General features: G+C 39.4%; 1 protein-coding gene across 4 annotated transcripts in view; it reads left to right on the top strand.

The window, feature by feature from the left end:
* The window catches only part of WAC (WW domain containing adaptor with coiled-coil), a 57,705-nt gene that overhangs the window by 27,016 nt on the left and 15,665 nt on the right, over positions 1–15,024 (top strand). For 3 of the 4 annotated variants that reach the window (XM_062507071.1, XM_062507045.1, XM_062507054.1), the window contains 2 exons: positions 12,010–12,255; positions 14,191–14,313. In XM_062507071.1, the coding sequence (XP_062363055.1) occupies positions 12,010–12,255; positions 14,191–14,313 (369 nt within the window). The remainder of the gene's footprint in view (positions 1–12,009; positions 12,256–14,190; positions 14,314–15,024) is intronic. The other variant, XM_062507063.1, reaches the window with a different exon arrangement.

Here is a 15,024-nt window from a genome sequence, read left to right as displayed (position 1 = left end):
TAATATTAATGTGTTTTTGATGTGGCTTATGGTCCTTAGTAGATCAGACCTGAACTATGTAAAACAGATAAATGTGACTGTCAGTGCTTAGAGAGCTTAGTTGGTGGACTGTACACTCCAGGTGCTTCAGCCGAGAAAATGTGTTAAGATTCTTAATCATCAGCAGAAAAAAAATCAATTCTGTTAGCTGTTTTAGGTAGTAGTTTTTTAATCAGAGAAGCAGAGATGAGATTTATAGGGCAATAAAATACAAACTGCTAAAAATTTTGTAATGCAGTTTTCCTCCCACTGAGAGCACATGTGCCTAATAGTTGCTAACAGTGCAAAGATAACAGCTCAAGCTCACAAAGTGGTTGGGTAATATTGTAGTGTTTACTCCAAAGGATTTTGGATGCATTTGTTTTGTTTTTAATGAGATAAACATTACATTAGTAGTAGAAGCTATTGGAACACTCAAAGGGTCATTTAAATAATTTAGGAATCATCTATTCAACAGTAGTTGTTAATTTCCATGTCATTAAAGATAAATCTTCGTTGCTATAAATCAGAATAAGAGCAAGCTAATATATAGCATTAATTTAAAGCTAGTCATGCAGGGAGTACTAGTATGTTAGCTGTCAGATAGAAGGCTGTGAAGGAAAATCTTTCCTTCACAAAAAAGGCATTTCCCAGTTCTGTTCTTCTTTCCACGACCACTTCTGTCATACTCATGTGCCTGATGAGCTTGGCACACCCTGGTCAAGAAGGGAGTGAGCAAGTTACAGGTGCTCACAAGACTCCAGCAGACAGAGCAGGGTGGCAGAGGCACAGCAGAGGTGTGGGACTGTCAGTGTCAAACCTCTACATTGAAGCAGAGCAGTCAGAAGGCTTTGATTTCCACCCCCTTTCCTTCAAGCTTGTAGGCTCAGGGTTGCCTTTCAGAATGTCAGTCCTGGCAGATCAGCTGTTTGCTTAGGAGCAAAAATTCTTGTTGTAAGGGGCAGAGATTGGTGCTGGCAAGATTCAGTAGTATGTTTGTGTACTACTCAAACTGGGAAGCTAAAGGTGCTTAGAGAAAAATGAAGATCATTTTGGCACAACTGCTGTAAATGATCTCATTTTTTTCTGAAAAGATCGTTTGGCCATGTTGTTTTTAAAAATTCCCACTTCTTGGAAGCATCACACCAGAATGTTGCCATTCTGACTTGACCTGGTGTTTCTACTTCAGCAAAAACTTCAGCAAATCTCTTAGCAGAACTTAAAACAAACTGTATCTTTTGTCATACAGGTTCTTGCCATATGAAATTCTGACTGATAACTTGGATTTCTTTCCTTTTTGTCCAAAAGATGTGATTATGGGTCACATTCCCATGAATAGAAATCACTCTTCCCTAATCACTATGGTCTTAAAAAGTTACTTTCATTATAAATAGACTTTTTCCTTTATTTTAATGTTCAACCAATTAATAGTTCTTCCCATTAAGTTAATCTCCACATTTAATGATGTTTCTTTTTGCCATCCAATTACTTTGTTTTCCACTTTTTTTTTGTTTTGGATGGCTTTATTTTTGTGGTCATTTTTTATCATGTGAATAAAGTTTATGGTCCAGAAAGTGGCTTAGTTCTATAATATAGTTATTTTTGTAGGCTGCGTCTAATAAGCTTGTTTGCATAATTGCCAGAAAGCAAACTGTATTTTCATGTTCTTGCCACAAAGTGAATGGATTTTTAAAGTTTTTTCTAAAGCTCCAGATAGTGAGACTTATAACGGAAAAATTGGTGCAAAGTCATATTTTTAAAATCGCAACAAATAATTTTTAAAAAATCTAATTTTTTAAGTTATTCAGAGGAAGAGATAAAACAAATTTTATATAATGAAGTTCTTAAAACTTGAAGGGATCACAGCATACTCTTTCTAGTTTTAGTTTTTATTTCATTTTTTTATTATTTAAAAAGTTTTCCTTGGGACTTCTATGATAAAAGCTGAAGCTTTAGCTGAGGTTAGATGCATTTGCATAGCATTTGCTTTGAAATTGATGTTGACAATGAAGAGGCTGCAGCCTTGCCCTGTTCCACTTCTTCAGCCATAGTCTGTGCTGTAAAGACTGCAAAAGTCTGAAGTTGCTACAAAAATTTTTTTATAAGACACAGATTAATTTGTGTTTTCCATAGGTAAAATTCCAGTTGTCATTTCAAAATTGGTCTGATGCTTAATGATTCAGAATAGGTTTATGAATGATTTCCATGTAATCCAAATCCTTATTCTGCAATAATAGTGTAGATTGCTTGTTAAGGAACATGAATTGATGTTGATGCAGGTGTAGGGACCAGTGTATCAGAATTGTAAAACTGCAGGATTTAAATTTGTGGAGATATTTAATTTTTCTCATCATGCTGTGTTCATCTTGGCTGTTCCATGATGTTTGAGGGCTTCAAGTGTACTTAAGAAATACAGGATTGTATTATTAATAAGCATTTTTAAAAACTCTAATAAGCCAGAAAAACAGTGTTTAGATACTGAAAAATAAACTCAGTTCTGTGGCAAAATAAACAATGAAACAGTCTCTCAGAAAAAGGTAATTAGGGAGGAAAAGAAAGGAGTGAGGAGTTTCTGCTTCTGTTTGTGGAGAAAGCAGAGGAAATACATACACCCCAGTGAGTGGTATCTGAGGGGTTTTGTCAGACAAGTATTTTGTCTTGAAGAGTTCTGACTAGTTAAATTAACTTCAAAAGGGCAAAGTTGCAGGCTCTGTACAGCTTCATAAGTTAAACCAGGTTGTAACTTTTGTAGTTACATTATTCAAAAATGGATTTGAAATTACTTGGATATTTTTTGTGTTGTTGGCAGTATTTTTAGGATTTAGTATCCTGTCTGAGCCATGAAGTAAAATAGATGGGTTTAAATTAAGCTAAAGAAAGTTGTGACTACAACTAAGTTGTAGTCTATAACATGTGATTTTCCATCACAGAGGAGTTTCTTTTTGTGGAAAAGAGGTAAAGATCATGGGTTGAGATACGAACAGTTTACTGGAAACAGCAGTGAAATAAGAAATGAACAGTAAAAGCAGCATTATTAGAAGGGTGTATAAGAGAGGTGAACTCACCACAGGGGAACCACAGTATGGGAGCTGCTGCCACCTTCTCTGACTGGAGGAGGACTCCCTTCCCCAGCCCTGGCAGTGAAATGAAGTGATACAAAATAACTGCCCTTCCTGGCTGCTGCAGAAATTAACGCTGTGCTAGCCAGAACCAGGATGTTATCAGGCCCTTACTCTATACCACCAAATCACCACGCCCAGATCCTACACCTGCTGTGCTCCTGGCAAATTGCAAGATGTATCAGAAGCTCCTGATTGGTGTATTTGAAGTAGTCCATACTCACTGTCCATGGTAACTATAGCATATGGTGACAGTGTCATTTAGCAGCTGGTGCTTTAAAATTCAACATTACAGGCTGTTCTCACATAAGAATCAAATCCCCTTGAGGTACACATAATGTTTCCCTGTCCCTTTGCATTACCCACCTAGTGCACCCAGCTCCTTGAGCAAAAGTATAGATGAGTTTGCCTACCCTGTGGATGGGTTTTGTCTTTGCTTGAGGAAGGACTAATTCAAGCTGTCTTCCCTAACACATTCTTCATATGTGCCACAGGGACTTAATCCCCTTCTGTGGTACATGGAAGTTTGGTTTGGACAGGGCCAGCTCGCTTGGTAGAGCTTCTGGTGTTAGTTAGGTGGCGTTTGCTAAATGCATCTCCCAATGTTTGAAGGTCCTGCCACTTACTGCTTTCAGTGGTTTTGTCACAGTCTGTTGTACAGTTCAGTTTTCCCAGAGGCTGGTGCATGAGGGGAAGTATTATATACCCACTCAGTACTGTGGCCCAAGTGTCTATGAGGCTATTTTTGAAATGAGTTCCATTGTCTGATTCAGTTCTTTGAGGGTACTGTGTTGCTACAGAACTTGCTTTTCAAGGCCTGAGGTGGTGTTCCAGGCACAGGGTATGTCTCCAGCCATTCAGTGGTTGTTCCTATCATTGTAAGCATGTAGAGCTTGCCATGGTGGGTGTGTGGAAGTGAGATATAATCAGTCTGCCAGGCTTTTCTGTACTTAATTTTCACCATCATCCACTGTAAAACAAGGGCTTTACCCTCTTGGTCTGCTTGATTGTGGTGTGTGTTTCACAGTTGTGGATAACCTGGAGATGCTGCCTATGGTTAAATCCAGCCCTTAGTTATGAGCCGGAAATATTTCACCCTTATTTTGCCAATCCAGATGCGTCTGAGACATTTATATTTTGGCAGCTTAGCCCACCCATCCGTTGTTGCAGTGTTCTTCAGTAGCCCAACTCTTGGGTATCTGCATGACAGACTTTCACAGTCAGCTTCCCTACCTGAGCAGTGATGTCTTGCCACAATACAGCAGCCCAGATGGTTTTCCCTCTCTAGTGCCAATTGCTTTTTTTCCATCGGTCCAGTCACCCTCATGGAGCGTTTGCTGCTGTCCATGACACATCGTAGAGTGTTGGTCACTTTGTCTCATTCAGTGATACCTAAAGCCACCTGGATGGCTTTCAGCTGTACAACCTGGCTTGATCTACCTTGCCCCTCAATAGCTTCTGTGGCTTGCCTCATAGGACTCTGTATGGCAGCTTTCTATTTTCAGTGTGTCCCTACATTACAGCAGGAACCATCAGTGAAGGCACTGTCACTTGTCATTTGGTAGTAGCCGATTAGATGGTATAGTCTCCTCAGCACGTGTCCTCTTCTCCTCCTCCTCTTCCTCTGACGATGATAGTTTGAAATTTTCATCCTTGAGCCAGTTTGTGATGGCTTCCAAGATCCAAGGGCGGTTGGGGTTTCCTGTTTTAGTTTTGCTGTGTAACCAGCATGACCCACTTGCTACGCATAGCATCAGTGGCATCATGTGTGGAAGGAACTTCTTCCTTGCACATCCAGCCCAGCAGTGGCAGTCAGGATGCCAGGAGTGGCTGTACTTTGGTACTGATCACTTCTGAAGCAGCTCAAACCTCTTCTTAAGTTGCCAGTATCCTTTTTTTCAGTTGGGGTGTAGCAGGCCTTGGATCTTTTCTATCCCAACTCCAGAACTCCAGGGGTTGCCCTTGAGTCTCTCCAGGTGCTTTTCACCAGAGACTCCAGGAAGGACCATTCTCCCTGACTGCAGCATAGATCACATTTTTCACATCTTCTGTCTTGACTGGCCCAAAGGCTACTGCATGATCCGCTTTTGTTTAAAAGCTTGTTGTTCAGTACCCCACTTGAAATCATTCTTCCAATGCACGTGATGGAGAGACCTGGCAATCTGACTGTAAGCTGGAATATACCTTTTCAAAAACCCACAGCACCTAGGAAAGCTTGTGCTTGCTGTTTGCTCATTGGTGAGGACATAGCTGCTATTTTGTTCACCACATTCATCACACTCTGATTATGTCCATCTTACTCCTAAATTATGGCCATTTTACTCCTAAAAACTGAATTTTCTGGTCAGGTCCCTTGACCCTACTTTGCTTTATGGCAAAATTTGCCTTCTGGAAGATTTGAATTATCTTTTCCCTTTTCTCAAAAATTTCCAATGATGTCATCAATGTATTGCAAGTGTTCTGGTGCCTCACCCTTTACCAGGGCACTCTGGATTAGTCCATGGAAAATGGTGGAGCTGTGTTTTCACCCTTGGGACAGTCAGTTCCAAGTGTACTGCACACTCCTTAGGTGAAAGCAAACTGTGGCGTGCACTCTCCTGCCAGAGGAGTGGATAAAAACGTATTGGCAACATCAGTGGTGGCATGGCTTCCCCGCCTTGGACTCCAGTTCATACAGAAGTTCAAGCAGGTGTGGCACAGCAGCACTCAGTGTTGGTGTGACTTTATTCAGGCCACAACAGTCCACTGTCAGTCTCCATTCTCTATTGAACTTGCACACTGGCCATATGAGTTGTTGAAGTGTGAGTTGAGTCTTGCTGGCATTGCCTGGCTCTCCAGTTAGCAAATCATCTCATGGATGGTGGTCACAGAGTCCCAGTTGGTGTGGTGGTGTCAGCAGTGAGCGGTTGTGGTAGCAGTTGGGTACCTGTTGTTCTTCAGCTCTCAGCAGTCGCAGTACAGAAGGGTCATCTGGCCAGCAAGGTATTCAAGGTATTCTCTAGAACGTATATCTCAAATTCCCAGCAGTGCCCTCTTGGGTCCTTGAAATACTCTCTCATGAAGTAATCTATGCCAAGGATGCACGGTGCTTCTGGGTCAGTTACAACGGGATAGTTATGTCATTCTTTCCCAGTCTTAGCTTCCAGTACAGTCAGCTGTTGGGCTCCCCCTGTCACCCCAGTAATACAAGTGGATTCTGCCCCTATGTATCTTGATGGCATCAGAGTTCATTGTGCGCTGGTGTCAGCTAAAGCATTATACTCGTGTGGGTCAGGTGTGCCAGGCCATTGCATCCAGTGATAGGATCCCCTGGGCCAATAGATCTGATTGTCCCTTTGCCCCCTCTGGCTGGGGGCAGGGCCCCTTTAGTCCCAATCGTAGTTCTCATTGCTCACTCCTTGTAAATATGAACCGAAGGTCCCTTCTAGATCAGAAGTGACATCGGCTCTTCTGTCTGAGAGCTTGCCCACTGAAAACTGGAGTGGCATTTGTCCTTGAAGAATTTCTTGTTGTGGTTTTTCTTCCACACGCTCGGCTCACATATCTGTACTGCTAGGGCAGAGGTGGGTTTTCCATCCCCCTTCCTCATGTCCTCTGCTTTGCTCAAAGAACAGACACAGGTTACCTTGTCATTTGTGTCTTCTCTCTCAAGCAGTGAGGTGCTTGCTCTCAATAGCAGAGACTGGTCTGTACTGGCAGGGCATGGGACATTTCCTCACTGACTTTTTCAAGTCTATCCAAAGTCTTGGACAGTCCACAGTCGAGGTGTGGGTAAACATGATCTTCATATTGCTGGAGTTGGGTAGTCACATGAAACACTGTTCTCTTTTCATTGACATTAATGCCAGTGAGTTGGCCTATGACAGTGGCATGCTCTGTACAAATTTCTGCCACATGGATTGTGTGCACTGGACCGGATCTGAATCTACAAGAGACCGCTGGTTATTTGAATCTCTGTGGATTACCTCCAGCACATCTGATTCAGGGGCTGGATACCTTTTTTCAGTGGCATTTTGCCTGCTGAGGTGCACTACTAGATTGTCCTTGAGACAATACCTTCCCTTCTGCATGACAGAAGTCACCTCCAAAGGCTGAGAGTTTGTCTTCTTCCCGATTTCCTTTTCAGTGCCCATCTCCCAGGACGGGGATCCCAGTTGCTTGGCTTCACTACCATCTAGTTTCATATCATGGGCCTTGATACCCTTAGGTCACCAGGGGTTCATTTGACTGACAGCTGAAATCTTTCTGCATATCTCACAACTCAGGGGCAGGGATTGGTGATTATCTTTGGCCCTTCTTCTTTGTGTTGTGAGGGCTCTACTTCATCTCTCCCTAACTGAACTGGTTTGATCTTGGATTTCTTCTTTTGTACAGGGCAGCTGCTACTGGCACAGGTTCTTCCTCAGGTTCAGCTGCTGTTTTAGTGGTCTCAGTGCCTGTTTGTTTGTTTTCCTCCTGTTGTCCCGGAGGGACTCTGCTGTTGAAGTGTGTCTGGTAAAGAGTAGCCTGTGCCCAACATAATTGAAATAATTTGCTCTCCTCTGGAGATGTCACACTGTCCTTCTTGAAAATACTCCGTTGCCTTATCAGGATCCTGTATTTGTTCAGGGGTGAGCTTCCAAGCCATTGAACCAGAAAATTTTCCCCAAAACTGGCCTATTTTCTCCCACATTCCATGCTACTCATGACAATCGGCCTGCAGGGCAGACCTTCTTAGAAATCTCTCTCCTGACTCTAAACATGGTGTGGGCCACAGTCACTCTAAACACAGTATAGACTGTATTCAAGAGACATAGCAACAAGACCATGCTCTTCTAAGCAACCTGAGGAAATCCAAAATTCTAAAAAGTTGGTTTAACAGGCCTGAAAGAGACAAAGGGCATAAAAAGCTGGGGAAAACTACCTGCATCTGTTCCCCCACAGACTAAGTACAATTTAATGGACCCCCCAGAGCTAAGCCCCAAAGGAAAGGTAAAAGAGCATTATTGAACACGCATCCCAAATGGCCCTCATTGCCCCATATGTCATAAACTGGTCTCCCACAACACAGCAGCACAGCAGTCCTGATCCCTTACCTCCCTGCTCTGGAAAAAGCACCATGGTGAGCAGAGAGGGTGTATATAGGATACACATACATAGTATACACAGCCTTGGGTGCCACAGCCATGTGAACAGACCAAGCAACATTGTGACTGTTGACTCCCTGCCTAGTACAACAGATGCTTAAATCAAATTTGTTTCAAACCACTCTAGTCAGATCTGATTATCCTCAACCCTTTGTTCCCCATTGGGTGACAAATGTAGCTGTTGAGGTTTATGATCAGTGTTCCCCATGTACTGTTCATTCACTGCTTCCTTCCTCTCCCCTGTGACAGGCTAGAGAGGAGAATTGGAGGCACAAAAGGAAAAGATTGCAGGTTGAGCAATCAGCAATGAAATAAGAAATAAACACTAAGAGCAACAATATTAATGAAAGGTACAAGAGGGACAATTCACACTACTGTGACTGGAAGACAGCTCCCTTACCCCTGCCCCTGGGAGTGAAGTGAGGTGGTATAGAATAACCAACCCTTCTGGTTAACCAGAATAGTAATATTCTGGTCAACTCCGAAAATTAATCTTGTCCTGGCCAGAGCTGGCACAGCTACTTAATACTAACAAGAAGTACTTGAATTTCTACCAATATTTTTACAGGGTTTTTGTTGTTTGTTTGGGGGTTTTTTATTTGTTTGTTTGGTTTGGTTTTGTTTATTTTTTTTTTCTAGAAACAGGTTTATAGCTTGAATTTCAGTAATAATAACTTAATTTGTGTAATGCAGTGATGCTCCAAACAGTTATTTTACTCTGCATCCTCTATGATGTTAAATACCACTTCTAATGTGATGTACATGTAGGTAGTCATAGTCATAGAGATGTGTTCTTTTTATAACATTTAGTGTTTTGGTTTTTGAGTTGTTAAACATCTCAGAAGATTGAAATGTCAGAGTTACACTTTTCCTTGCTTTGTATCCTTTCTCTAGGTTTAATAGGGTGATTGCACAAATATATCTTTCATAGATAAATTTTAACACATACATAAAATACCTGCAGTATTGTAGCTATGAAATAGTGTCTCCATATTGCCTGAAAGAAATAACTTGGCTGTATTGTGTAGATGCAATTCAGTGTGCATTTTTGTAGCATAAAAACTCAAACTCAAGTAGATTTACAGACCCTGTGGAATTCAGTGGTTTGAGTGACATGTTTTGAGTTCTGTTACTCATGAAATAAGTGAATAATCTGGACTGGGTGGGTATAACGTTAATTTTAACTGCATTGTTAGGTTGAGTTTGCCATTGATTCATTGTGTTTAAAGTTCAGAACTGCAGCATGGGTGAAAAGCACTTCCAGCTGTTTGGTATGGTGGAATGGTTTGAGAGTCAGGTATTTGCTTACATGAATAAGTAATACATGTAATAATACAGTAACAATACATGTAATAATAATACAGTCGTGAGTTGCTTCTCTACTTAAAATAACTTAATATTTCTGTGAAGGCAAGCCTAAATACATTAAATAAATTTTGAAATTAGTGCTGGTAGTTGCTCAGTATTCCTTTTTCATTTTGAAATGAGGGTGTTTTGTGTTTTGTTTTTTTTTTAATGATTATTTTTCTGGTTAGGTTCTCAAAACTGGCAGGCTTGTGTGTATAAGTACTAACATGCCCCATTGTGCTTATTTCCCTTGCTTTTGTCTGCCAGTGTATCTTGATCTAATTTTGACTATGGCAGATCCAACATCAATTTAACTTCACATGTTTTTGTTTAGTATGATAAGAGTCTTGTTTGTTAGATGTGTCTTGACCTGCAGTTATTATAATGTTTACTTTGAACACTGTAACATAAGATTTTACATACAATACTTGCAACAAAAACTTTCACTAACGACTTAATGTTTTCATGGTAACTAATACCTGATCAGCTGTCCTAGTTCACATGTTACTGAAAACCATACAGAAATTTTGTTACTGGTTTTCCTTTTTTTCCCTGTCTTCAATCTTTTTAACCCTTTTTGTCCCTTTTAAAGTTGTTCTTGAATAAGCTCCCGTCCAAATGACCAGGTCCCTTCACAGATACATTGCAACCAGCTCTCAGGGGACTGTAACTAGATATGGGCACATCTTTTTCAGAATTTCGCCTGAAACTCCTCTATGTGTTTGTGTCGTGGCTGTTGTATCCTTTCAAGCTTTCAAATTTGGATTCTTCAGCAGGTTTTTTTTCTGGTTCAGATTTCTCAGCTACTAGTTTGGAAAAAGTTTTCTGGAATATTTGTGACTTTTATAAGCTATTGATACTGCAATAACATGGAAGCAGAAATCCTCTTCCCAGTGAGATTAGAAATCTTAGTGAAAAGATTTACACATGGTTGCTCACTTCCATAATTTTTTGTGTTTATTTTTTTTAGGGTCTTTCTCCAAATTAGTTTTGGAAGTTGAAGTTAAGGCTATTGGAATACAAAAGCTGTTAGAAATTCTGTAACATTTAATTCTTATGTAGTGAAAGAGAACAAGACCTTTTCACTTACTTGCTAATAAAGGCAGGATCATCTTACTTTGACCATTTTTCCAAATAAGAAAACCAAACACACCCTTAAAGTGAACTTGCCAGCCCATTTTCCAAATCATTTGAACTTTTGCCTGAAATGTAGACTATCCAGAGTGACCTTCTCTGCCCAGTTTGAGGTGGGTTTAAAATCCAGGTCTTCATTACTGTGGGCAAACATCCTGCATAAGATCTTGTATCTGTAGCTTTATGTTCTGCATCCAACTTCTTTGGTGCTGTAGAGGCATTAGTCTTGACTGAATTTGGGGGCAGGGGTCTCTGAGAGTTTAATGAGGATGAGGAAAGGGGGAGCTAAGATGGAAATATAATGATCCAGGTTTCTTAAAGTAAGGATATTTGAAGTGACTGATGGTACACCTGTAGTAAGTTGAAACACTTTCATTGCAGAAATTTCTCACGATATTGGAATGGAAGAGTAACTTTCTGTTAAGTGGAAGTCATATTTAAAATTAATTGAATAAATTATATTCATCAGAACAAATTGCTGTACAGTGTAATTGAATTTAAATACTATGTAGTTCTGTCAGTAATAAGTGGTAATATGTCCTAAAATGATACTAATAAAATAAAGGATATAGGTCTTAATGCTTCAGAAGAAGCTGACAAGTTAAAAATTAATTATGGGTGGATAAATCTTTAGATATTTTCCACTCTGCTGTGGGGATGTTAACAGCACTGTTTTTGCACTTCTGGTACAGCTCATTGTCCTTTCTAAATCCTCAGCAATGTAGTTGGATTTTGTGTGATAGACTTATATATTTGTGGCTTCTTGTACTGGTCTCTTCATAAATGAAGCATGGCTTATACCCTCCCCTCAAATTTGACACAGTAGGCTGTATGTGAAATTCATGGGCTATAAGGTTTTTTGTTCATAGTATATGTTCATAGTATGTAGAATGATTGAAGCAATAAGTAAAAATGTAGAATGTGAGTGTAGGCACAATAAAAGACACAATCAGTAAGGAATTTTTGGCCCATATTTGCCATAAAAGCTAAGGAAAAAAAGTCCCATTTTTAATACTGGCTGCTTTTCATCCAGTATCTTGAAGTGGAAAAGTTGTGTGTGTGTGCTCATAATAAATATTAGGTTCAGTAGTGTGAATTGCATTAGCAATCAGCTACCTTAAAATTTTTGTTCTACTAATGTTGTGAGTTCTTTTCTTACAATGGTAGTTAGGCATTTCATCTTCTGAATTTAATTTGAGTACTGTACTAGTGAGTCGTCAGGTTATATTGGGGAAAATGAAAAATACTCTCTGTCTTCTGTTCAGAGTCTGCATCTGTGGACAAGTCTGTATCCCATTCTTGCACAACTCCTTCTACATCTTCTGCTTCTGGACTGAATCCAACTTCTGCGCCTGCTTCATCTGCTCCTACAGTTCCTGTTTCACCTGTCCCACAGTCACCAATTCCTCCATTACTTCAGGACCCAAATCTCCTTCGACAGCTGCTGCCTGCTCTACAAGCCACCTTGCAGCTTAATAATTCTAGCGTAGATATATCCAAAATCAATGAAGGTAAGGAATCTTTAAAGTTCATGTAATCTCTCATTTACATACATTAGTGTATTATTGGATACCAGGCTATAGTAAATGAAAGCCTTATTTGAAATGAAATGTGAATAAATGAATCCCTAGGAAAGTGGAGATTTTGTGGGTTTTTTTCCCATTAAACCTTCTCAACATTTAACGTTTTCAAATTGATAAATGTTGATGTACATGAGCAGTCTAATTGAGACTGGTGACTTAAATCTCTGTATCAGCATTTCTCTGTTGCACAAAATTTTGTTAGAGCTCTTTGTTCTTTTGTTTCGTGCACTGTTCTTTGTTTTCTGTAGTTTGTGCTGCTGTTCTATTATTGTGTGTTGCAAATAGTGAAACTTCTAGGGGTTCTTAAATCTTGTTGCCTAACAACTTTTTTCTTTAGCATAACAAGTTGACCTCTGAATACAGGTAGCATAGCGTTAACTTCGCTAGCTGGTGAAATTTTGTACATTTAATCAGTGTATCCTAGATTTTTGTCACATTGGCTTAGTTTGTTAGAAGTCAGTTTATCTCTTACCTAATAGTGCCTTTTGCTGCAAGAGCAGGTAGAGTTGATGTGTTTTGAATACAATTTTATCTAATGTGTCTGCATGTGACAGGTTACTGATAAAGTAGTGTAGGATTTTTTTGTTTGCTTCTTGTGCACAGATCATCAATTTAAATAGGAAGTAAAACATTTACTTGTGGTGCTGAGAGTTAAATACGTTTAACTTTCTGAAAGTGAAAATCAAGTAAGTGAAAATATGTACAAAATATTCTGTACCTTGCAATTATTTATCAGAAAATTGTCAATTGCTTTCTTTTAATCAGCAAATATTCTGTCTTCATTCAGTACTAATAGGTGAGTAGGTCACTGATTTCTTTTTCCTGTGCAGGGAGAAGCCTTAAACCTGTAGTGCACTAGGTTGGACTGAAAAAAGGAGTGTTATGGTTGTGTTGAAAAATCAAAGTTCCACTCAACTACAATTGTATTTTATTAAAAACTGCCTGGTGAAATTTCTAGTAATTTTCTCTTGCCATAAATGAGCAGCAGCTGTGTATGTCTTGGAACAAGAGTGTTCAGAATTGCTCTCGTGGCATGAGTGCCTGGCTGTGTCCATGTGGGCAGAGTGACTTCACCTTGCACAGCAGGGCTGCCCTTACTGTGAATGTGATTCAGAGTTATTCTGTGCTTGTGCTGGTGAGTCAGTTTTTTTCAGGAGTGTGCATGGGTGGAATGTATGTTCAGGAAGTATCCCACAGACCCTGTAGACCTTTTTGGAAAGGTTAGTTCGAGGCTTATAGTTCAGGGTTTTGTCATCTCATACTGCAAGGTGCTCTTCCTGTATTGTGCAGTGTTAAAACGGTTAAAAGTGATTGGTCTGGTTTTTTTTGCTGGGGGGAATGGCATGGGACAGCTAAATTCAGAACAGATAAGAGGTTTTTTTTTGTTTTTAGTAAGATGAAACACTGAGTTTTAACTTGAAAGATATATGTTTTCCTCTTGAACATGAAGTCTGCCCCATCTCTTTTAGTGAGTTAAAGTGATTATGCTTTTTGCTTCAAAAATAATTGTAGCATAAAAAAACTTCACATACATTCTGCTTACTACAGTAACAAATTGAACAAATTTTCTCTTGCTGTTTGCAAGAATTATTACTGATCCATAAGGCCAAGCAGAAAAGTTGAAGTTATTTTTTAAAATAATTTTTATAAGTGTATGTCTTAAAATTAAAACTACTAAAGAAAGGAGGTGCTAGTCATTCCAAGTCAGCATGAAATCAAGTAACTGAATATTCAGGTGGATCTTTGGTCATGGTAGATATGAGAAATAATCTGAAAGAAATGTACCTTAAATATAATTAGCCAGTGTGAAGAGTTTAAAGTGGTGGTCTAGAATTGTCAGTAAAACAGTATATTTGTTTTCAGTTCTAACAGCAGCTGTGACACAAGCCTCTCTGCAGTCTATACTCCATAAAATTCTTACTGCTGGACCATCTGCTTTCAATATCACCTCCCTAATTTCTCAAGCTGCACAACTGTCTACACAAGGTATTCAGTGTCTTTTTTTCACTTACATAAATTTGTTAAGCAGCGTTTTAAAAAGGCTGATACAGTTGTAGAATCTGTCTCTTGTCATATCTTTGGCCACACAATGTGGAGAATGTTGAATGACTTCTTTTTCCAAAGAGAGGATAAAAATGCGTTAATGAGGAGCAGGAACCTGACACAAAGCTGAGTAAACATGCTTCTCTGTCTCACCTTTTGGGATTTTCTTTGTATGTTAAGTAATTCTGTATGAGTAATGTGAAACTTCTGTGAAACTGTCTCAATTTATTCTAGACTGGAATTAGGTGTTATTTAACAGTATAAAATGCAACTCTTCCTTACTTCAGCACTCATCTTGTAGTGCTGTACAACTGTGACTCTTGCAGGGGGGCTTTAAATTCTTAAAAGAAAGTTTACACTGTCTGGTGGGAGCCTTTTTTTTTCATCTTCCGGGCAAGATACTGTTTCAGGTATTTTCAATATGTTCTGGATTGTAACTTCATAAAAAAAACTTCAAAACTTAGATTTAGAAACTTAAAACAATAAATTTACCTATAGTAAATGAGTAGATAAGCATTACTAATGGTAAGTTTTTGCCATGGATGGGGAACTGTTGGTATATGCTTAGAATGGGTTAACAGGTTTCTATATCAACTGTTCATGCTTTCTTTTGGTTAAATCAATTTGAGCACTCTAAAATGGGAGTCACAAATT

Source organism: Cinclus cinclus, chromosome 1 (assembly GCF_963662255.1).
Source record: "Cinclus cinclus chromosome 1, bCinCin1.1, whole genome shotgun sequence".
NCBI classification, from domain to species: domain Eukaryota; kingdom Metazoa; phylum Chordata; class Aves; order Passeriformes; family Cinclidae; genus Cinclus; species Cinclus cinclus.
Note: the sequence above shows the minus strand (reverse complement) of the source record. Positions and strands in the feature narration are given on the sequence as shown.